Below are 22,968 nucleotides of genomic sequence, written 5' to 3'. Positions count from 1 at the left end.
TTTAGGCAGTGGGCGGAGCTTGAATATTGAACTTGTTACCGTTGTCTGCAGTGATATCATAACACTGCAATATGAAGACGCGCTCATATGACCGCCACCCGTCTCCATCCCTGGGATAGACACAGGTCAGTTAAGACCCTGCTCAGTTATCTGATACTGCTGTGACCTCTCCATCTCTCTTGGGCTGCTGATGTAATATTTTTTCTGCCATAGCAGCAGTCTCGATCATTCTGTAATGTCGTCTGAAATGCTTACTTCCTTCACGGTAATTGTTGCACCCTTAAGCAATTACAGGAAGCGAATTGTGATCATTCTTTAATCATATGACTGAATGATGTGACGAACTCTTCAGGAATGCATGACGAAGCTAGGCTAATCCTGTTGCTGCTGTTAATTCAGAGATGACAAGCTAATCACCACCCATTGGGAAGGGAAATTAGGTTTTTGCAGGATTTAGCCAGATGCATTCCTATGCTATGATAGAAACAAAGCTTTAGGTCATATTTAATCACAGCTTTGCACTGCTAGAGCAAGCAAATACAGCGTCTGATGCATGTTAGAACCACAATATTGATATATAATAATATGCTACTTTGCTTTTTAAAACCTTAAGATATGCAAAAGTGCAAACTGTACCTCAGAAAGTTTTTATTGTTATATGTCCTGCTCACTGCCTTATGGGGTCATGTGGATGCGGGTTGAACTCACACCCCTTTGTAAAATCAGCCCTCGTCTTACAACTTCCTGTTTTTTCCAGGTGCTGTGACCAGGGAAAAGGTTAAGCATGGGGAATAAACGCAGGAGGAAGGATGCCAGCTGAACCCGTCATCCCACTAATACCACTTCCAGAGTCAAACTAAAGATATAAAAGAAAGAAAATGGCTCAGTCTGTGAGGAGGCCGGAGACTCTGGGAGCTATGGACCACGAGCCCCAGAGGGACAAGACCAGGACCAGCTACTTTGGCAACGTCAAGACCAGGTCAGGCCTCTAAATACGTGGATTAGTGGAAATAAAACAAAGCTTTATCCGGACATGTGACGAGTTTGGCTGCAATTTGTCTATCAGATTTAAGCACACGCACAATTCAGTCTTTCATTATTAAAGGTAACATGTCCAGATTACCAGTAAGCATGTGTCAAACCAGACTACCATACAAACAGGAAGGGTATTTTAGCACAAAATGCACGTTTTCATCAGCCTGCGTCAGTGAAGGACTCCACGCTGCATCATGTGGGTGAAAGAGCTACAGGATGTTTCCAGGAACTCACACCCCCTGCCCATCACACAGACAACTCCCACTCCCCTATAAATAACTCGGATCAGACTGTGAAGGCTGATCAACACAGTTATTAATTCAAATGAAATTTGAACTGAATCCCTGCCTTTAAAGGAAAAAATCCACACTAAAGTAAGATTTATATTTGAGGCTTCATTCTTGACCTTAGGGAGCAGCAGTGTATGACCAGAAATAATCTAAGCCAACAGAATTAAGCTCGAATGAAGACCGAAAGAGCTAGAAAAGCTCATGAATTGACCCTCAAATTTAGTTGCATTTGTTATTATTTGGTTAAATTAAAAAATTAGTTGATTGCAGAAAGTTGTTTCTCCATAAAAATGCCCAGAATTCCCTTGTTCATAGTTTTAAAATGTGTGCATTTGCTGATTTCTCTGGATTCCCTGAATTTATATTTCAGTAATTAATATAGAATAAAATTATATTCATGATTTTTAAGTTATGTTCTTAATTAAAGTGAAATCAATCATCTTAAAAAAATCTTAGTCGTTAACTAAATCAATCTCAGTGAGCTATAACTACAAATTGTCACCTGATGATATTAAACGCATTAGCATTAGAATGGCTTTAAAAAATACGCAATAAAAACAGAGCAAACTCAAAAAGGATCATTGAAATGATAAAATTGAGAAAGAATAAAATACAAATACAAACGTTGCAGTAATAAGTTAAGATAGAGATAATTCTTTATTGATCCCCAGAGGGGAAATTTGAGTGTTGCAACAGCACAAGACAAAGTTGCAGGAAGGTAAATACAAATAGAAATAAGAATAGATAAAATAAATAAGAAATAAAATAAGAGGTATATACAACTGGTATACAAAACAGGACATGTATGGTTAATAGCAGCAGCATTTAGAGGTATGAAATGAGATATAAGATATAGTTCTTACATAGTTGTAACTTGCCCCAAATACAACAAAGGAAATCAAGGTGCTGGAGGGAAAACAAGACCAGCTGGGATGAAATAAAAGCGTGAATAATCATCTCCGTCTCAGTTTGAATACTGATGGCCTAAGTTTAGAAAAATTCAAAGAAAACAAGAACAAACAAACATTTTATTAAGGATACTTCCTGGTATGTCATGCCTAAACTTCTGAGTGTGAGCAGAAGGTACCAAGACCATCCTGCACCCCCAACATTTAGCTTAACAAATGAAAGGTTTGAGGGTTAAAACAGAAACATAGATTTAAATTTTCTGATTTCCAGCCTGGGGAGATGCTTGCTTCTGCTGGTGTCCACAATCATTGCTGTAACAGTTTAAATTGGTGCTGACACAATACTAACATGCAGCTGCTTTTATAAGCAATTAATAGAGTCATGTAATCTAGATTTTATATTTGGTATTTGAAGTTTCTTAAGTGTGCAGATGGGGTTCTGTTTTTGAGGATAAAACAAGAAATTAAAGAAATCAATTTTAACCAGTTAGACGATATCTGTGTGGAGATGTGAGTTAAATATAGCCGTATGGTGAAGAAATCATCTGTTGTGTTTCTCCCTCTCTTTCAGGCTGGGCTCTAAGCTCCCTCCTGGCGTCTCTCAGCCTCCACAGTTCACTAAGCGGCCCTGGGAGACTCAACCTCAGGCCCGGGCGATGCAGGAACCCGCAGCCAGCAGCAGTCAGCATCAGCACCAGCCTCTTGTGGGCCGGCCGCTCGACCACATCCCACACATCAGAAACCCCAGACTGCGGCAGTACTACCTGCAAGGTGCCACTGCAGCGCGTGCATTTCCATATGTTTGCATAAAGTTATTTTCATACGGAGAGGAGTGGCTGCAATGTGTTAATCCTGTCAGGAAGTGGTGATGCTTCCTTGTAGCTCTGCGGAGGATGTTGATGTTGTGAAAGAGCTGGATTTTTTTTCCCCTCACAGGGACTTCGCTGGATCTAAACAATGCTGCAGTGAAGCAGGAGCACATGGCTGGGCCGTCAGATGACAGCAGGGTGAGTCACATGTGTGTGACTTTTCAGACTTTCTGCTGCCTGTTGTTTGTATTTTGGAGCCCAGCTGTGGGAACAGAAGGTAAGAGAGAAATTGGGAAGTTGGGAGGACAGGGTATGGATTTATTGCTGCATCTTTATGAGATCTAATTAGTTATGTAATGACAAGCCAATTTATAGCTAGTGACTGGTTTCATAATTTATGATGTTGAAAGAGTTTGATAAAGAGCGACCAAGGTGCAGGATGAGCTGTCAGAGCTGTCAGAGCTGTTCTTTAACGCCATGGGAAAGCAGAGTCTGTTTCATAGCCTCTACAACAAATACAGCCAGAGGAATGTATTTTCAGATTCAAAGGTTTGTCAGCTTGTTTTTTGGTCCTGCTGCTGAGCTGTGAGACTCTCTGCATATTATGAATGTGGAAGGAGCGTTAGTGCTCATTTCTAGGAGCTTTAGTCTGATTTGTTTGACCTTTGTTTGGAAACTTTTAATTTATCGTTCTATGAGGAAAAAAGGTCACATTTATTTACATTGTTAGGCTGAGGAGGAAGCACATCTCTTCAGCTGCAGCACTAACATAACTGTCCTGCAATAAATCTTAATATCTTTTGTTGATGCTGTGACTTCATGTATATTTGAGTGCTTTTGAACTGTATTACTTTACACTGAGAGGTTCTCTTGCATTTTGAGGGTCGATTAAATATCGAAAACAAAGTGTAAGTGGGGATTTGTAGTTGTTTGTTGTCTCAGGAGTGCGTGTTTTACAAAAAAAAATGGTCATCCATCATCAGTATAATATACACATGGTGTGTAGTATACGAAACATAGACCAGCACACATGCCCACATACAGCTGCAGACAGGTCGACACACACAGACAGTTTTTCTGTGGTGACAGAATCTGTCAGGCGTCACGAATCCAAACGAGGTCAGTCAATCCGCCTGTCAGAGGATGACAGTCGTGGAACTACGTTTTCAATAACAAGTCTTCAACTGGGGAATCTTGTTCTATATATTTTATTCAAATGCAGTCGGATCTGATATTTCAAGTGTTGATGCTGATTAGGAATGGAAACATGTAGTTAGTTTTGCATGAATAGCAGATAGTAGTTAAGTCCGTAATTATATTAGTTAAGTGACACTAAAGTTAGTAGAGACATTTTTTTAAATTGAACCTTTATTTAACCAGGTTTGTCCCATTGACATTTTTTACAAGAGTGACCTGGACGAAACAGCAGCAACACATAGTTTTAACAATAAAATAGCAAACACATACAGTAGGTTAGTAGATTTCAACAAGATTTAGTGTAGATTGTTAAATGCAGTTGGAGCAGAAAACATAAAAGCTTTCTTTCCCAATTCCACTCCCACTTTGGGAACAACAAATTGCGCGATGTCGTTAAGACAAGTGTTGATTTCTGTCCTTTAAGATTGAGAGAGATGTTGCATTTAATGTCCTTTCATACACTTACAAAGATCTAATGTGCTAGAGTGCAGGAAAGGATGGATGCTAGATAGTTTTTTCACACCAAACTCAGTTATCTTGCATGCATAAAAAAGAAAATCTAATTGGGATCCGATTCAAACGTTTGCTGAGAATCCTCTCGTGTTTGTGTTTCAGGTTCCCCCCGGGGACACGGTGTTCAGCATCTCGTCTCAGTTCAACAGTAATGGTACATTGTCAACAGAAGAGGGCAAAATGGGTCATAGTTCCTCTTTAAATGTGCACTTCTCTTCTGCTACACTCATCCCTAGAGAGGTAAGAGCAAACTGTAGGCACATGTGTGTGGTTAAAAATGGAAATTGCCTGGATTGTTGCCTGCTCTTGTCTAGACTTGACATGCAAAACAGCTCCTGTCCCCTGCCTGTGCCATGACTGTGCTGCACACACTTGTGGTTGTGTTGCTTACTCCTACTCCTCTTCCAAAAAGCTCCTAGTGAGCAAACATAGATGACTAAAATGCAGTGCAATCAATTTGTATATTCTAGCTGTGAAATCGTGCCTCCAGCCCCTCAGTCACACCCCTCATGTGTCACATGGAGCTGAGCTGTGACTACAAACAAAGTGAAGTGGGGAAATGCAGGCTTGTTAAAAGAGGAAGTAGTCACACGGTCACCAGTGTCTATTTTCAATGTCAGAGCTAATCTTATCATGGCTTCCATTCTGAAGCAGCTGGTCGTGCCGAAGGGAAAAAACACTTCTATCGGAGGGGGATCGCCTCAGCCGGAGCCGGACTCTGATCCTCGCCCGAAGCCTGACGTAGAGGCTGATCCGGAGACGCTCGCTGCTCAACCTCAGTCCCCCTCACCGGAGGCAGAGTATGACAAACTACTGGTGAGCAGGAAAATAATTGCCTAACTGAAAGTTTAAAAATTTAGAAAGCACAAGCTTTGCATTATTTTTTAAACAAACATTAAGACAGTACAGTACTAAAACACAGTTCAGAGTTACTTTTATTCACTTTTTATTTTAGATTTATGCTACTTTATACTTTAAGTTCACTACATTCCAGAGGGAAATATTGCATTTTTTTTCTATATTTATTTGACCACTTTAGTCACTGGTTAATCTTTATATTAAGATCTTAAGATTTAGATTTTATAACAATGATAAGGACTAAATCCGTTGACTAAATATTGTGACTCATGAAAGTTGTTAGCAGTCGCCAAGGGCGTAGATTTGGGTATATACAGAAATATGCAATAAACAATATACAGAAATTTTGTCCAAAAATGAGTATATGATGCGTGTAACTGTTAGGCGTATCTGCACTTTCAGCCTGCGGAGGAGTTGTGCATGTGAGACAGCCATCACTCTGTCTGTCACTGTAAACAAGGACTCCCGTCTACAGTTCAGTTCATACACTTCACTAAACTGAAAATTATACAGCGGAACAACATGTCTCAGGTTACCATGCTCAAATGACCACTCCACTCAATGACCTTCGCCTTTATTATATAGGACAGTGGATAGAGTGGGAGATTAGGGAAGAGAGAGCGGGGATGACATGAAGCAAAGGGCTGAGGGTGCGTCGAGGGCTGTGCCTCTGTATATTAGCGAAACCGGTACCCCAGGAAAGGTTAAAACTAGCTCCATCTCCAATTGACAAAGCTTACATGTTGATAGTACAGCCACAGGCTACATTGTGTTGCATAATAAGTCATATAATGTTGATAGCTGAGGCAGTGGTAGTTTTAGGATTTTGAAATTGTGGTGTTAGTGCTTTTACTTGTGTACTTATTTCCCCATTGTTGTGGTTTTGAGTTCAATAACATATTGACTTTTTAAAGCAACAGGTCAAAGTACAAACAGCCATTATAAGACCTCATGTAACAAACTGCACAGAGAGAAGTTATGGTTACATTTAGGTTTCAGGTTTACATGAATTTTAACAGTGATATTTGAACTTTCTCCAGGATTAACTGTGAATGTATGACTATAGTATTTCCTGTCAATCTAAAAAAGCTGTAGTAGAGCATCCAGAGGTTGTGAAAGCCAATCACATTGTCTCACAGTAGTGTCTGTTCATCTTGAGATCACTGCAGTTCTTCCAGCTATTAGACAGTCATTAGTCGTAGTGGTGAAATATGATGTGGATGGTTTTATAATGGATCAAATGAGCAGAACATGTTGCCTTGGAAACAAGCACCAAAACAAGACGTAGTCATCAAAACATTGCAGTGTTGACTGCAGAATAAATTTATAAACTCATAGCTCTGTGGTTTTTGTGGGTGTACAGACATAAAATGAGCTTTACTTAAGTTTGACATACTTCTACATTATTATTGGAGTTTAATGGAAAAAGGTGTTGACAGAAAAATAAGGATTTGGTTGATTTGCTTTGAAAATTAATGAAACTGTTTGTCATTTGTCAAAACTGTTAATCGACGGATTGTTTCAGCTTTTATTTTGTTAACGCTGTTGTGGCACTGACAGGATGTGGAGGCGGTGCCGATGCCTGATGGACAGCTCTGCTTGTTGGCTCTGCCACCTGAGTGCTGTCAGGGGGAGGGACCGGAGCCCATGCAGTACCTCAAACTGGTCTGCCGCTACATCACAGACCGAAAGGTGGGTGTGAACAGCACTTTACGTCTACTCTCAGTTACCTTCACTGCTCGGAGGCTAACTTTTCCTGCCTGTGTGTCAGGGTGTGGTTTCGGGTATCCTGCTGGTGACGTCTAATAAGATCTTCTTTGACCCGTGTAAGACGCATCCTCTGGTGAAGGAACACGGCTGTGAGGAATACCTCCTCTCCTGCTCTGTCGACAATCTGGCGTCTGTCTCCTTCTTCTCTGACATCTCACATGTTCACTTCAGCAAGTCCCAGCAGAGGTCAGCAAAGACTCACTGTTCCCAAGCAACGCAAACACACACAATACACACACTCAGATTACATGAAAAGTCAATACAAGAGGCTTTTGTTCATTTTTTTTAGGAGAAAAGGAAAGAAAATTTTCCAGAAGTTGAAATCTGCCAGGAGGCGAGCAGGCGGCCTCCCAAACCAAAAGGGGGAGTCGACCCCGGCTCCGGTGTCTGTGGCTCTGTCAGATATGTCCAGTCTGGCTCTGAGCCTGACCAAGGAGGTTTCTGTGGAGGAGGAGGAGGAGGCAGAGAGCAGAGACATGGCAGAGGCTGAGGGGGAGTTGGATAGCAGCCCGTTGGAGGGGCTGTCAGAGGCGTCTGCAGGCGTCCTCGGAGTGGCTGTCCTGAGCAGTGCTGCCACCTTCTGCTGTGGAGGTCAAGAGGTGCCGAGTAAAGTGAAGACAGAGCAGCTGAGCACAGATGAAACACAGAAGTCATCTGTAAAGAGTCAGACTGCAGGTACCAATGTGGATTCTGATCTGCCTGAATGATGGTGTATTTTATTGTTTTTGTTTAACCATTTCTGTTCTCCGTTTACTTTCAGTTCCTCGCAGGTCGTCAGCAGGAAGTCCTGGGAGTCTGATGTTTGTGCGGCTGCGGGTTCAGCTGACTGCAGGGAAGAAGAAGGGCGTAGGAGGCCTTCAGCTGGGGGCGACTAAAACATTACCCAGAATGGAAGCCTGGCTCGCCCTTTCACAAGAAAGGTACAGTAACTGATGGCAGAGATTTAAAGAGAGTTGTGTTTCAAATCTGTAGGTTAAAGCATGTTGGAGGAATCCCCAGGCTTCTCAGCTCAGTCTGCAGGCTGCTGTGAACGCCAGGTTTCACACTGTTTTTTCAGCAGGCTTCGGAGAGCTGGCCAATCAGAAGAAAGCAGGCTTGTCGGGGCGGGGTTTCTTAAAGTGACAGAGCTGACTGAGTCATTTCAGGCAGAGGCTGTATGAGGGCCTCATAGAGTTTTTTTTTTAACTGTAAATTATGCTAAGCTACTTCACAGGTATCACAGAGTAAAATATGAAGCTTGAAATTAGCATAATACCCTCCCTTTAAAACATGTTTTAAAGGGGCGGGGCCAGAGGTGAGCTGACCAGAGACAGAAGTTGATGGATGGCTTTAGACTATAAATTAATGTTGAATATTCAGCACGACGAGAACTAGCCAAACTTGAGGCTGGACACAGAATCCTACAACTCCCATAATGCAACTCTGTACAAATAACTAGACTTTATACCTAAATGCCAAATTCATTCAAACCCTAAACAAAGGCTGTGAAGAACTGAGCTGAGCTGCCTGTTTACATGAGTCGAGGAGTAACACATTTCATCACCTTGTGATGCTCAAACAGGTCTCTCTGGTTGAATATTTACTATCTGTGTCTCCTTAACTCTCACAATTCAGTGACTATCAAAACAAAAACACAACATTGGCTGCAGTAAAAGTACAAAGGTGGCTCTTTTGGAAATAAATCCAAACAGTCAGTTATATTTAATCATTGTGAAAGAAGCTGGTATGAGCTTGAGGTTACCTAAATACAATTATATTTAAATAATACTTAATTAAAAATATAAAAAGAACCAAAACTTGACCAAAAACTCTCTCAGCTGAAGTAGAGCTACTAATGAGACAATAAATTAATTGAAAGCATGTGTTTGGTACGAAAGCTAATTGTCCTCCTCCTGTTATTGTCTCTATTGTCTCCTCTCCTCATGTTGACTCAGCTGTTGACTTTTGTTTGTCCTTTCTTCTCCCCCTGCAGCTCCGATGAGCTGTACGCCTACCTTACACACTGTCGACCAGACTTGTGTATACTCGAGGGGGGAGAGGACGCTGGGGAGGCGGACCGAGACGAAGAGGGGTTTGTGCTCGTCGAGGACAAAGAGGGAAAAGTGGAGGAGGAGGAGGAAGAGGAGGAGGAGGAGGAGGGAGAGGTGTTCCAGAGGCACCGCAGCTCAGGAGACGACTGGGAGGTGAGCCTCACACAACAGAAATTAGCTACTTTAACATTCATGCAGGTTCAGAGTGGACTAAAACTACTTTATGTTCTAGAACAAACTGTTTAAATGTGTTCTGATTTTAATGCAGAGTGTTTTCTTGCAGATGGTGTTGATGGAAGAGAGCGGGGACAAGCCGACCCTGGTCATCGACAGGGACCCTGAAGGACTCATCCATATTGTGGAGAGCAGCGATATTTTAGAGGCTTCACATGTCAGAGAGGTGAGCATACATACACAAACTGTGCACCAGCTTCCTGAGTTCATTGTAACTGCTAGCTAGTTTTAAATCAAGCATTTAAATATGGAATATGTGGAATAAATAAAGGTTGATCTACGTCCCAACCCTCACCTATGATCATGAGCTTTGAGTAGTGACCGAAAGAACGAAATCGCGGATACAAGTGGCCGAAATGAGTTTCCTCTGGAGGGCGTCTGGGCTCAGCCTTGGAGTTAGGGTAAGGAGCTCAGACATCCAGAGGGAGCTCGGAGTAGAGCCGCTACTCCTTTGCATCGAAAGGAGCCAGTTGAGGTGGTTCGGGTATCTGATTAGGATGCCTCCTGGGCGCCTCCCTTCGGAGGTTTTCCGGGGCATGTCCAACTGGGAGGAGACCCCGGGGCAGACCCAGAGCTTGCTGGAGGGATTATATATCCCGTCTGGCCTGGGGAAGCGGAAGATAATAGATGGATGGAGAAAAATGTTGACCGAATTTTTAATTGCAAAACAGATTGCTAATTGTGATTGCTGTATGGACTTTGAGACTTGAATAATGTATAAATCAGTTGCTAGGAAACGACTATAGCCATGAAGTCACTGTAACATCTGCTATAGCATAAATATAACAGTTGGGGATTAAGCCATATCTTAAAATTTACTACAAATTGTTTGTGTATGTAGGCCTGACTTTTTAAAATGTTAATTTGCCTTCATGGGGGCGATATTTGTGTTTCTGAAATATTTGTAAGTCTATTTACCAACTTTATTTTCTTCTAATTGTTAGATTTATTTGTGTTTCTTTTTAATAGATTCTAAGTAACGGTATAACTCAAACATTATTGTCAAATCTATGTTACAATCTGTGATGATGTTGTTTAATTAAGATTATTTTTGACACTATTTTATAAGAGAGTAATCAAGCAAAACTCACATGATCATTGGTGAGATCATTCATCTTATTACCATTACTGCTTTATTTATCAGAACAGAGGGTCTTAATATAAAGAGTATTTGCCGTAGAGATTATTAAACCCTTCAAGGGAAATTTCTATTATCTATATTTATAAAACTGACTTGCAAATGACCTGTTACAGTCTTCACTCTGTGCAGCTTAAAGGTTAGCAGGCTAGTTTTGTCTGTTAGTTCAGTCAGCTATTCACCAGTTAGCTGCACCTGCTGCTCAGGAGATGTAAATATTTAACTCATTTCAATATGAGAACTAGCTTGCGTTGATGCGGCCTTGCTGTAAACAATTGTTCTGAAGATACACTGAGTTACCCTCAGGGGAGCTGGTGTTAGCCTGAGGAGACCACAATGATTGGATTAGATCATCTCGCTCTGTTTGTATTTGTTTTCCTTTTTGCCTGCATCAATGTTCCTTTCCTCGGTCCCTCAGCTCTGTAAGGAGCTTCCCCCCAGGACGATTGGTCACACCTGGCAGCTGACTTACAGTACGTCCCGTCACGGCGCCAGCCTCAAATGCCTCTACAGAAAACTCAGCTCCACAGACTCCCCCGTGCTTATCGTCATCAAGGATGCGCTCGATGAGGTATAACTCACTTTGCATCGGCCCTTATATTAATTATAGCTGTTGTGATATCTTGAATTTGATTTAATTTTTTTGTTATTTGTCTTTGCGGCATTTCCTCATTAGATATTCGGAGCCTTCCTCTCTCACCCTCTGAGGCTCAGTGAGACATTCTACGGCACGGGAGAAACCTTCCTCTTCATGCTGCATCCTCGCTTCAAGGTAAACCACCAGACAACCGTCTCCAGAGTGTTACTGCGGTTCTGTTAGAGTAGCCGGTTTGTGAAATATCTGCTAAACATCATAAATTCAGCATTTTAAGAGGGCAAAAGTGCTTTAATTAAACCCCTGGGGTATTGAAGCTGCTTGTTTAGAATAAAAGTTTTAATTTTGTGAAGAGGCAATATCAGTTTTGTGGAGATTTAATTAACCTTTCTGCTGCAGTGCTTTAGGTGGACTGGAGAGAACTCCTTTTTTATTAAAGGAGACTTGGACTCCTTTGCTATCGGTGGGGGCAGGTAATGCTTTTTAAACACCTTTCTCTTTTGTTCATGTGCTCTATTCACCACATGTGTGAAAGCCCACATCCTTTCTGTGTTTCTCTTCAATGATCTGTTTCTCTCTGTCCCGCAGCGGTCACTTTGGTTTGTGGGTGGATGAGAATCTGTACCTTGGTCGCAGCAGCCCCTGCTACACCTTCAATAACTGCTGCCTGGCCGAGACCGACGACTTCCGAGTCATGGAGCTGGAGGTGTGGACGTTCGGCTGAAGGCGCCGAGTGATCGCTGTTCGACTCACCTAGTCTTTATCAAGACCGCATTTATCACTGAGCAAAATCCAACACAGCCGCTCATTCATTTCATGGTGACATCCATGTAAAAAAATAACACTACCTGATGGATTTATCTGTGTGACAGACTGCTGTGGATTTTAGTGAACTGAAATGAACTGAACATAGCTCACTGTCCCTGAGTGGTGGGGTTTAATGGTGGACCGTTTCATGGTTGACTCATTCCTGCGTGTTTGGCAGCCAAACGGAGGTCTGCTGAGCCGAGCGGAGCCGAACTGTTATGACACTGAATTCTTTCAATCCTGACTTTTGAATGAAGTAGGTTACAACTCTGTGAGACTGCACTTTGCTCTTAATGTGAATCAGTAACTCCATGATAACTCATCATTTATCATGTGAACACGATGGTACACCTTTCCTCCTGCATGTCCCCTCATTCACATAACTGTGTTCATTTGAATCTTTAAAGTTTGATACTTCTTATGAGTAGATTTCGCACATACACACCTACAAAAACAAGCTCCCCTCATCTTCAGATGGCAATCATTTTATGTGTTCTCATCGTGTAGCGTCACAGAAAGCAGAAATTAATCCTGTAATTGGTCATGTAAGAACACTCCGAGCTTCTCAGTTGAGTCGTATTCACTGCTATTAAGAACTCTTTCATTTCAAGTGCTGACTCATACACCACTGTGGTTTCTGAATATCTGTATCAAATTAACTCTACCAGTAACACGCTGTCGCTCTGAAAGCCTGATCTGCTTTGTGGAACAGTCTTGTAGATAAGTTAATAAAATCAGCACAATGTGACAATGTCAACTTTAAACTCTTTTGTGTGACTGATTGTTAAACTTGCAAAAACGAGACAGTTCAGTTAAAAAACAAAAAACACTTTTATTTCTTCTTTGTGGAAAAATGGCACTCAGGTTAAAGAATAACAGTGTTTCCCTCCTCGAGGCTCGAAACAGTCAGATACAAGCAGCTGACCTTGAAACGCTGTTTTACAAAGTCATTTTTTCCAGTTGCTATGGAAGTTCAGAGAGGGAGGTAAAAAAAGACATTCTGGTGATACATTTTCTAGGTCTGATTTAAAACAAAATGTCTTTTTATGACTTAAGAATAGACTTAAAAAGCCTTTGCCAGTCATTTTTCAAAGTTCCTTTATTTTTTTTAACTTGTGAAAACAGATGAAAAACCTTTCAGCTAGGGTATTATTTCTAAATTAGTTCTTTTAGTTAGTTCTTTCTTTTTTTTTTTTAATATGTGACAGCTCCTAAAGAAGAGGTTTTAAAGAATACTTTTTTTCCATCTGTGAAAACACTGTGTAACACTTTGATTTTTTCCTATTTTAACGGACAAAAAAAACTTAAACTTCTTACAGGTAAGAAAATGTTTTCCAGGGAATTATTAAGATAATCATGAAAATCATTTTTTTTTAACCCTGTTCTTAAGCAGAAGAAAACACACTTTAGATCAAACTTCTGAAACATCAGAATCCTTTTGTTCACTGACCTCTCTGGGCTTCCGTACATTTCACTGTCACTATCTAACAACTTGTGTTTGAGATACCTGTGTGCTTCCGTTTAACACTAAAAACAGAGACAGTGACGTGAAGAGCTAAACTATCTTTTTGTATGACTGGAAAATGTGAAAAAAAAGAAAGTAATGGTAGACCCAGATTTCCTCTCGTCTAGCTTAAAACACAAAGAGATGACCTTATACTGACTGGAGCCTAAAAGAGTATAACAACAGTACACAGTGCCTTTCAGTTCAACAATCAAACGTTGAACAAACAGAAAGCCATTTGGTTCTATTGAGTAAATATAAAGCAAGTGGTAAGCAACCTATTGGCTGTGCTCGCTGCACGCCAGCTACTGCACAGATTAAAAAATGATGTTCTTTGGTGTGGTCACGTAATCCTCTAAACAGAAACATCTGCAAAATATTCAACATTTGGTTTCAAACTCACAAAAACAAAATGATTCCTCTACTGTGCGACAGTCCACCCGAGTGTTCCCTGCTGCGTTTGTCCCCCCCGAGTCAGAGAGGGGTGTTCCCTCCAGCAGCCTCTGCAATGACATCAGACATCGCCCGGCCCTGAGGGAGCTTTCAGGCGACGTCTTCACAAACTGCTGAAGCACAACTGGAGGCAACAAATCCTCCAGCTCCGTCTCTGGGTACGCTCCGCAGCAGGAAAACTCACTCTGCTATTAAATATTGCACATGCAACACCAGGATGTTTACGATTTGTCTTAGGAAAAGCACTGTCTATATTTTAAATCAACATTAATCAGCAGCTACAAGCAGATCTACATGTGGCCTTTGTAACTGATTAAAAACACTATACTGACAGTACCACTTACATCAGGTTTGATTATTTCCCTGTACTGTTTGTCCCATTACAAATACTGTGTAGAAAACATTCTGATCAAGACAGACGCCTAAATAAATAGTAACAAAGAGGACAGAAGGCAAAAATGTTTTTTCAGCTGCCAACACTGATGAGAAAGTTTCCCTACACGATAGCTGGAGAGGTTTTCCTTATCTTGGATCAAAACCCAGAGGAATGATCGCCATTTCCTGCACACACAAATTACTGTGCCAGGTACTCCTTGGCTCTCTCCAGTCCCTCCTTCAGGAAGCTGATATAAGTGGATGTGGAGGGGTCCTCGAAGCCGCCAGAGAAGCTGAAAGTGGCTCCTTCCTCCTCTGGTTTCATGGCCGTCTGGTCCAGGAAGAAGTTGGCGTTGATGTGGTGGACCTTAAGACAAACACAGGAGGTGGATGAAAGCTTTTAGTCTGAGATTTTTGATGTGAGTGGAGCCGAATTTCCCAGCTCAACTATAGGCTGATAAAAGAGTAGAATATTTACAATAGTTCCATTTGGCAGTGCCACCATCATCTCTACGGGGAAGTTGTACTTCTCCAGGTGTAATTTGGCCTTTTCACTTAACACACCGTTCTGCTCATCTGCCTGTTTCAGAGGAGACACATTAACTACAGCACTCTTATGATTCAAAAAATGTAATACAACATTTTCTGCTGCTTTATATACTGACTGCTTACCTGCATGTTCTCCAGCTCTCTGACCAGAGACCAGCTGCTAATGAAGCTCTGGTTGAGCAGGGCCAGGACGGGCGAACTTTCCAGGACTGTCTCCCGGAGAGTTCGCCCCGAACCTACAGAGGTGTGAGAGAGGAGGCAGACATGTTCAAGACAGTTTTACAGGAAGACAAACACCAGAATATACCAATCAAATTGTTTATTAAAAGGGCTAAATGATGGGTTTCCTATTGTTAGTACCAGACCTAATAAGAATGTAGCTTCAAAAACAAGTGTTGGGATTCATAGCTAATGAGTTTGATTCTAAGAATATGTTACTTCTTTTAAAAGTTATGTTATCTAATTTTAGTACCTATGCTCTGATACAAACAAAGCCAGAGCACCAAAATGATACTATATTAAGTAGGGCTCAACTTTTTGAGATGCTGTGAGTGATATTAAGATGTTTTCGCTGAGTGAAAACAAAACTAAATCAATGTTTCTCCATCAGACTGAAAGCTTTCATAGCATCTGTTTTATACGCAGCCAAGTTTTAGCCTGTTTTTTTTCTCTCAGATATCAGTGAATTCATCCACATGGTTCTGATCTCACCTCAGCAGGACTGGTCGTCTAAAGCTCCCCAAAGCAGAATGGAATGCACCAGTTTCTTCTCTGCTTCAGCTCGCTCAAAGGCCTCTGAGAACGGCAGGTAGGACACCTGGGAAGATGCAAAAAGAGCTAAAAAAACCCAGTTGCGTTTAAGCTAACAGTGTGTCAAATAGACCTTTGGTGGATGTTTACCTTCTTGAAGGGGTAGAGGGTGACGTCCAGGCGTCGAGCGGCTTCCTGCCGATTGATCTCCGAGGTCCAGTGGATGTCTTCAAAGACGAACTGGATGGGATCGCTGGTGCCATCGCGCCTGTCGATGATGTTGCCCTGCTCGTCCATGATGACAGAGGGAGTGGACGGGCCTGTGGACTGCAGCTCTAGCTGTGGACACATTAATAGCTTTTTATTCAATGCAGAATCTCAGTAATTTAACTAAATTGATTAATACAAAGGAAACTCCACCCTAAGGTAAGAACAGGAAGTGCTTGGATACCATATGAATAAATATATGAGACACTACTGCTTTCACTGTAGCTGTACCTGCGGCAGGTATCCGATGTCCACCTCCATGTTGCTGCTCTCACTGGCGCCGTACAGCCACTCCATGTCCACGTTCAGAGACCTGGGACACAACAACACATATCAGGCTAATGCTACAGTGGCTGACAACATCATACTGAGTAGGGAGTATAACAGGACTACCTGTCACTGGGGACGTAGAGGTGAAAGTGGCGGACATGTGATGCATCTTTAGACAGAACGATGTTCCCGGTGAACTGTCCCGGGGTGAACCAGAAGGGAAAGTCTGGAACATCGTTGAGCTGGAACTCTGCATGAATCCTGCAGAGGTGAGCAGAATGTAAGATGTTGTTAAATGTGTTGCATTATATTACGACAGCATGATGACCGAAATATGAGCAGCCAGGTCAGTATTATTGCAGCATCCTCCGGAAGAAATACTTATTTGTCAAATTTCAGCCACATTTCTGTTTCCACTCCAACACATAGTTTTAAACACAGATACTATGGTACTTGTAACTGCATTAGAGCGCAATAATAAAGTAACATTGACAGAGTAGTTAAGTGGGCTCATGGGATTTATCCCTGCATGCTGAATTTCAGCTGAAACCAATGGCTGCCTGCCAGAGAGGACATTAGCATTAAAATTCATGGTATGTGCTGTATACTTGTCAGCACTAATGTAAAGTATGCATAATTTAGTAGTTAATGGGCCAAAAGGAGGAAAGGGCACCACGATGGTCTTTTATGTCTCCTTACCTGAAGACAATGTCATAATAAAAGTCGTTGCTGGCACGGATGCAGGCGACGGCGCCCTGAGGAGCGAAACGTGACTTAATGAAGGGCCGAGGGTGGAACATGCTCAGCAGGGAGTGGATGAGAACCTGCAGCAGGACGAGAACAGCCATTAAAACACGGCCTGATTATCACAATCAACTCAATCTGGAGTCTTTAGGTTACCTCTTTGCCCTTTGGTGAGGGAGGGTGGTAACGGTTGTTAGGCAGGTACCCGGTGAAGATGTTCAGCTCGCTAGGAATCACCCACCACGTGTCGCCCACTGCAGCTTTGTTCTTCGGGGGCAGGAAGACCCTGAACTGGCCAGCAGAGAAGGAGGAAGAAGGCACTGCTGGGCTCTTCCACGAGCGCAGCCCGCTCAGAGAGCTGTGAGACACCTGCAGGAGCAGAATGAAATGTTTTAATACATTTTCGTGGCAAAGCATGCTTCCTTTATGAAAGCGCTCCCCTATATTGCCTGCTGTTGTTTGGTCTGTCCTTACCCCAAGGAAACCATCCTTGCTTTTTGTCATTGAGTCGAGCAGCAGTGGCTGCATTTTTGCCTCCAGGGTCAAAATCTCTCCATTGGGGTCATGGGCCACTTCCTCCTCATAATCCGCTGGGGGTGTAATTCCTGCAAGGAAGCCACAGAGATCCCACTCAATGTTTGGTTATATGAAACAAGAAGGACAGAGGGGTTTATCAGTGCGAGAGGAGAAGACGATGATTAAATAAAGTGTTGTACCTGTGAGTTTCTCAGCGATAGGTTTAAACTCTTCCGGACTGAGATAGAGGTCGTGGTTTGTGTCTAAGGAGGAGAAGAGGAACAGCCCCTCGGCACCCAGCGTCCGGACACTCTCTTCCTGTTGGAGGGGCACGTGCGTTAGACTGATCCTTATTATCATTTGGCATGCCTCAGAGATTTCGAATGCAGCATCAGAACTGGGACACTGAGACGTCTCCTCACATAAAACACTTCAGAAAATGACTAACTGTGATGATAAACACACTCTCTTGCATTAAGGAATAATATGCATGTTGCAGTTTTTAGTCCCTGGTGTCAGAGCCTTCATTCAACCTCAGCAGTGCTGTTTGGATAAAGATCAGCCCAGAGGCCACAGATTCCTGGCATGTGTTAAAGTCAGACCACCCTTCCTCAGACAGATGCGTGCCTACTAGCGCCTGTACAATGGAGGGAGACGGGGGGGAGGGAGGTACTAAAGCAACTTGAGAGACCTTCTGTAGCTAAACAAGAGGGGATTTTAACAAGAGAGGTTGAGTTTTACCAGCTGTGGTACAGACCCACCCACCTAATAAAACACTAAGTGTTGGAAAAACTGCCGATGTGGTGTTTTGTGGCGACTAATGTCTGACAAATAATTAACTCTGAACACACCTTTTTTGGAGGAACAGTGTTGTGATGGAAAATAAAATGTACGTACAGTAATGTTACATTAATAACAGGTCCAGAGGGTCAATGCAAACTTTCTATTAACACAGACAGGCATTTTCTGTGTATGGATTTTCTTTAAAATGTGTCTTTCTTTGGTTGTTTTTCAAGATTAAAAAAGACCACCAAGTTTAGATCACTGCTAAATTATAAATGTGTACAGATGTGGATCTCACATGACGTCTGAGGAGCTGGGTGTCCTGGTAATACTTGATCCCAAAGGCGAAAACGGGGACAGCACCGACTAAGAGCAGAGTCCACAGCGCCCTGGAGATCCAGGACCCAGAGCCCGGACTCTGGTGCCCATTCTTCGGCGATTTTTTGCTCTCATCCTCCGGGATCGTTTTATCCACGTCTGCGGCCATCCTCGACCTCCACCTCAGCTATTTAGACGAGGACATGGTGGTCAGATAGCGTCACAAAATCGCTCAGCGTGAACCTTCTCCTTAAAAGTCTCCTTAAAGTGTTGATAATCTACTGACAGTCCTGTTTTCCTGTAGCCGGGTACCGCGCGCTCTTTTCGGCCGTCACCCTCGCTGGCAACAGCTGCAAGCTAGCAGCACAGATTTCTTATTTCCCACATCTAATCTAGAAACATAAGGATGTTGTTCAAATGCGTCAAGTGAGAAAGTGAAAGGAAGGATTAAACCGGATGTATGGCGGCTTTTGTTTCAAAATAAAAGCACTCGTATACCACATCCCAGCACTACCTTACATTTGTTATTGATGTCCAAATCACAAAACTTGGAAAAGGGCCGGTATTTCTTACCGGTTATCTGTGTCTTAAACGTATTTTTGATATCTCAGAGGCAAAAAGCACAATGTATCGCTCTGCTCAGCTCTTGGCATCACAGTACGTTGTTTGCTATAAAAAATATGTTTAGACGATGTTTTCCACCCACGAACTAGTTACATTTTCATTTACAGCCAATATTAAGGTTTTGTTGATCCCTAAGGTTCTCTTATGGGACGTGTTATGACCGAGCAACATTCAGCTTTTATGGATGTGGCTAATCGTTTAACCGCCGAATGCTTTATTTTGAAAGCGTACACCGGAAGTGTCATTGAATTCGCTCTAACTCGGCAGAAGTTATGTGCTGGCACAGAAGCGACATTTAAAGGGGCAGGGTCCTCTGCCTCTTCCCAGGAATGTCTGCTAACACGCTTCAATTATAGGTTCTTCTGCCAAGGCAGACTATCATTACATTTTTTATAACCTCAATTCAGCTCTGGAAGTCAATCTTTGGTTTCTGCTGAAATACCCTTTAGTTTAGACTACTTTAACATTTCTACAAGGTAGCTTTGTTGAAATATTTTGGTCACATTAATTTAACTTGGACATTTTTAAGATATTTTCTTTCTGCAAAGAGGCATAATCTGCAGAAATGAGTCCAAGTCAGTGTGGGCGTTTATATAATTGTTATTTCCTTTGGAGATTGTTTCATTTTAAAACTTTGTGCTGGGCACTCTCAAACTTCTTCAACATATTGAGTTTCCTCAAAAACATTAAAAACTGTGGAAAGGATTTGACAGTCCAGCCTTATCCTCATGAAAGGTGAAAGGGTACAGTATTTCAAATGGATAAACCCAAACAACACAACAACTGAGGAAGAGACAGGGGAAAAAACGAATGATGTCTGTTCCCCAGATTTATCTCAGGTTGATGAATGTTGTTTTAACCCCACCATGTAGCCTATAATAAAAACTATCTGGCTAAATCTATTCTGCGTTATAGTTTATTAGCATTCCACAAAGTTCTACACATACTCAATATTTACATAGGTACATGTTGCATAACACTTGCTATAAGGAAAGGCCTTTCCTGACAGGCTTAAACAGTTTCACCAAAAAAAGCATTTGACAAAGCACTGAACACTTGTGACAGCACAGAACAACAGAAGCATTATCTGTTTTGTGAATTCTTCTGTTATTGAGTTTATCAGTCCATGAGTAAAACTGTTCAGCTCTCAGTCCATGTCCTCTTCCACAGACTGTGTCTTCACTTCGACCACTTTTGGAGGGATGTAGGAGCCCATTCCTGCTGCTCTCTCTGCCTCTGCCTGGGTGTAGGGCTCCTCTCTGAGCTGCTTCAACCTGGGTGGGGAAAGGAGAGATTAACTTAAAAGGCATACTTGGCAATTGCACAGTTATGGGGACAAATAGTCCACTTGGGTTTACTTTTTCAGTCATGAAATGTGATTGAAAACATATTCTATATAGGTGGGATATGAAGCCTTACCGCTTTTTGTGCACTTTGGTTTTGAAATGCTCTTTCAACGATCTCAAGTCCACAAAATATCTCCTGAAAGACACAACGTGACACAATGTTAAAAGCTAACTGCAAAAAACTGTTTTGTTATTATATTATTATATCCTTTCTTTAATCAGGAAGTTATGGTGAGATCAAAATATCGTACGAAAGACAGGCTTGAACATGGAAGAAGACAACAAAACATAACAAGTCACACAAAAGCAAATACAAAATGAACCATGACAGACATCTCATATGAACAGTTTGAATTTATCCAAATAATGAGACTTTCAGGGTCTGCATAGATCGTTGTATTTCTTTCAACACATGCCTCTGTCAAACGGCACTAAAGAATTTACAAACATGTCATGACAACTAGCCTTTAGTCACATATCTCCCCTGTTTTTGCATCCCAACACTGGTTTTCTTTAAAATTCATAATGAACTACAAGATCCTGTTGATTAAATATGAGTCACTGCAGGGCCTTGGCCCCCAGTTTCATTTCCAATCTTCTTGTTCCTTATTCCATCAGATCTGCTGAAACCATCTTTATGGACAAGCCTTCTTATAAATCTCTATCCCCGTCTTATTTTTTTAGTTTGTTCTGTCTCTTATAAAGCTGTTTTTTAGATTGTGATTATTTTTTGTTTATCTATTGTTCATATATTTGTGTGTGAGAAGCAATAAAGAAGAAGAAGAAGAAGAAATAAAATTCTACTAAGCCTACTTAATTACCTACTATACATTTGTGCCCTTTTCTTGAAACTGTACTGCTTGTACTGCACTTGTTCAGTTTTCATAATAAAGCGACCTTAACTTCGCCAAGTGCATGAGGAGGAAAGCTCCCCAAAAATTGTATGATGCAGCCAGTTCAGCCCATCCATAATATGTAATAATTACAATTGCCAACATAAAGACACATGATGGTCATTTGTTGTTGCTTCTCGTCCAGACAACAACTGCATTTATAAACGATGTTAAACCTAACTTCAGTTAAGAAACAACCCTCTGGTCCTTCAGCTCTTTAAAGACAACTCACGCGCAGTGTAAGCAGTAGTGTTGTGCACATCCCGTCACATCGTAGTCCACCTCCTGATGCAGCAGCTTGGCAGCTGTCTCAGGCTTCATGTCTGAGTGGATCTGGTCCAGGTCCTTGGTCTTGCGCTTTGTCTTCCATGTTTTTGAAATGTTCTTTTTCTTGTCACTCTTGTGGTTTCCTGTTTGTTTGGACTTTCCCATGGTGGATCCTACAGTTATGGATGAAAATAAACCTGTCAGAGAGCAAGCACTGATCAAAGCGGCTGACTACTTTTTACTTGACTATCGAGTTGAAAACAGAAAATCAAAATATCAGCCGACGTTTCAGCTTTAAAACGGAAGCATCTATTTTGAGCCATCAAACCTGGTCTTATGTAGTAATTTTCAGCTAATGACGATCATTGATATAACAGATTTGCTTCTTACAAAACTCGCGTATCAATTCTAGCTTTGCTTACCTTTTACACGTGTGGCTGAACGGGATGAATTTTACTTCCGGGTCAAGAAAAGTTAATGACATACCAATACACCTCTAGAGGGCGCCAAATACCACCATTGGACAAAAAACAGGACAAAATGATAAGAAAATGATGTCATGCTTTAATAACGATTAAAAAAAAAAAAGTTATTAGATTTGTGTTTATTTCCCTCATACAACATTAAGACACAGATTTCACCATAGAATCGTTGCAAAAACTGCTTCAGTGACTGTTATTGTTACACTACCCGGTGAAGGAAGTGAAGGAAGCTGGTAAATTATCAATCTAGGTGTCTTTATAGCTTCCTCTCTCTTCTTCACTTTCCTAAGTCAATGTCACCTCGATGGACTTCTTTTGATTACAATTAATAATGGTTCCTTGAGGAAATAACTAAACGAAACGTCTAACGATAGAGAGAAGGGAGAAAAAAAGAATAAGCATGCAATTCATAAATCTTCAGAAGTTTCATTTAATTGATGTTCAAACCAGAGTTTTTATAGTTTTGAAAATTTTTATTTTTATTTAGTCTTTCATATCGTGTTTTGATTTCAGTTTAGTTGTAGTTCTTTTTACGAGTTCATAAGTCGTTTTATTTTTATTTTGAGGAATTGACTAGTCTTAGTTTAGTTTTTATTTAGTTTTCATGTTAGTTTTTGTTTGTCAGGTATTAAGAGGAAAGCCT

General features: G+C 41.5%; 3 protein-coding genes across 6 annotated transcripts; 1 reads left to right on the top strand and 2 right to left on the bottom strand.

Moving 5' to 3' along the window:
• Nucleotides 1–57: 57 nt before the first annotated feature.
• Nucleotides 58–12,959, top strand: LOC138591062 (oxidation resistance protein 1). Of its 4 annotated transcripts, none has more exons than XM_069661571.1 (16): nt 58–125; nt 758–979; nt 2,805–3,004; nt 3,170–3,240; nt 4,855–4,992; nt 5,407–5,568; nt 7,171–7,302; nt 7,382–7,566; nt 7,670–8,055; nt 8,141–8,300; nt 9,353–9,563; nt 9,694–9,810; nt 11,201–11,353; nt 11,459–11,554; nt 11,777–11,850; nt 11,966–12,959. In XM_069661571.1, exons 2-16 carry the CDS (start codon nt 879–881, stop codon nt 12,099–12,101), a joined length of 2,322 nt encoding a protein of 773 aa, XP_069517672.1. In that variant the 5' UTR covers nt 58–125; nt 758–878; the 3' UTR covers nt 12,102–12,959. The 4 variants fall into 4 exon arrangements, with proteins under 4 accessions (XP_069517672.1, XP_069517670.1, XP_069517671.1 ...); XM_069661569.1 differs by having other exon boundaries at nt 5,404–5,568; XM_069661570.1 differs by lacking the exon at nt 58–125 and adding an exon at nt 207–265 and having other exon boundaries at nt 5,404–5,568.
• Nucleotides 12,960–12,996: 37 nt separating this feature from the next.
• selenon (selenoprotein N) lies at nt 12,997–19,092 on the bottom strand. Its single transcript, XM_069661573.1, has 12 exons — nt 18,694–19,092; nt 17,813–17,930; nt 17,571–17,701; nt 17,253–17,465; nt 17,052–17,176; nt 16,476–16,613; nt 16,314–16,395; nt 15,966–16,154; nt 15,777–15,882; nt 15,189–15,301; nt 14,995–15,096; nt 12,997–14,883 (listed from the first exon to the last, which is right to left on the bottom strand). Exons 1-12 carry the CDS (start codon nt 18,880–18,882, stop codon nt 14,716–14,718), a joined length of 1,674 nt encoding a protein of 557 aa, XP_069517674.1. The 5' UTR covers nt 18,883–19,092; the 3' UTR covers nt 12,997–14,715.
• A 1,155-nt stretch (nt 19,093–20,247) lies between these two features.
• Nucleotides 20,248–22,287, bottom strand: znf593 (zinc finger protein 593). Its single transcript, XM_069662254.1, has 4 exons — nt 22,266–22,287; nt 21,809–22,016; nt 20,757–20,819; nt 20,248–20,611 (listed from the first exon to the last, which is right to left on the bottom strand). Exons 2-4 carry the CDS (start codon nt 22,006–22,008, stop codon nt 20,485–20,487), a joined length of 390 nt encoding a protein of 129 aa, XP_069518355.1. The 5' UTR covers nt 22,009–22,016; nt 22,266–22,287; the 3' UTR covers nt 20,248–20,484.
• Nucleotides 22,288–22,968: the final 681 nt, after the last annotated feature.

Source organism: Semicossyphus pulcher, unplaced genomic scaffold, assembly GCF_022749685.1.
Source record: "Semicossyphus pulcher isolate SPU_LCO1_2020_fin unplaced genomic scaffold, fSemPul1.0.p SCAF_14, whole genome shotgun sequence".
Taxonomy (NCBI): Eukaryota; Metazoa; Chordata; class Actinopteri; order Labriformes; family Labridae; genus Semicossyphus; species Semicossyphus pulcher.
Note: the sequence above shows the minus strand (reverse complement) of the source record. Positions and strands in the feature narration are given on the sequence as shown.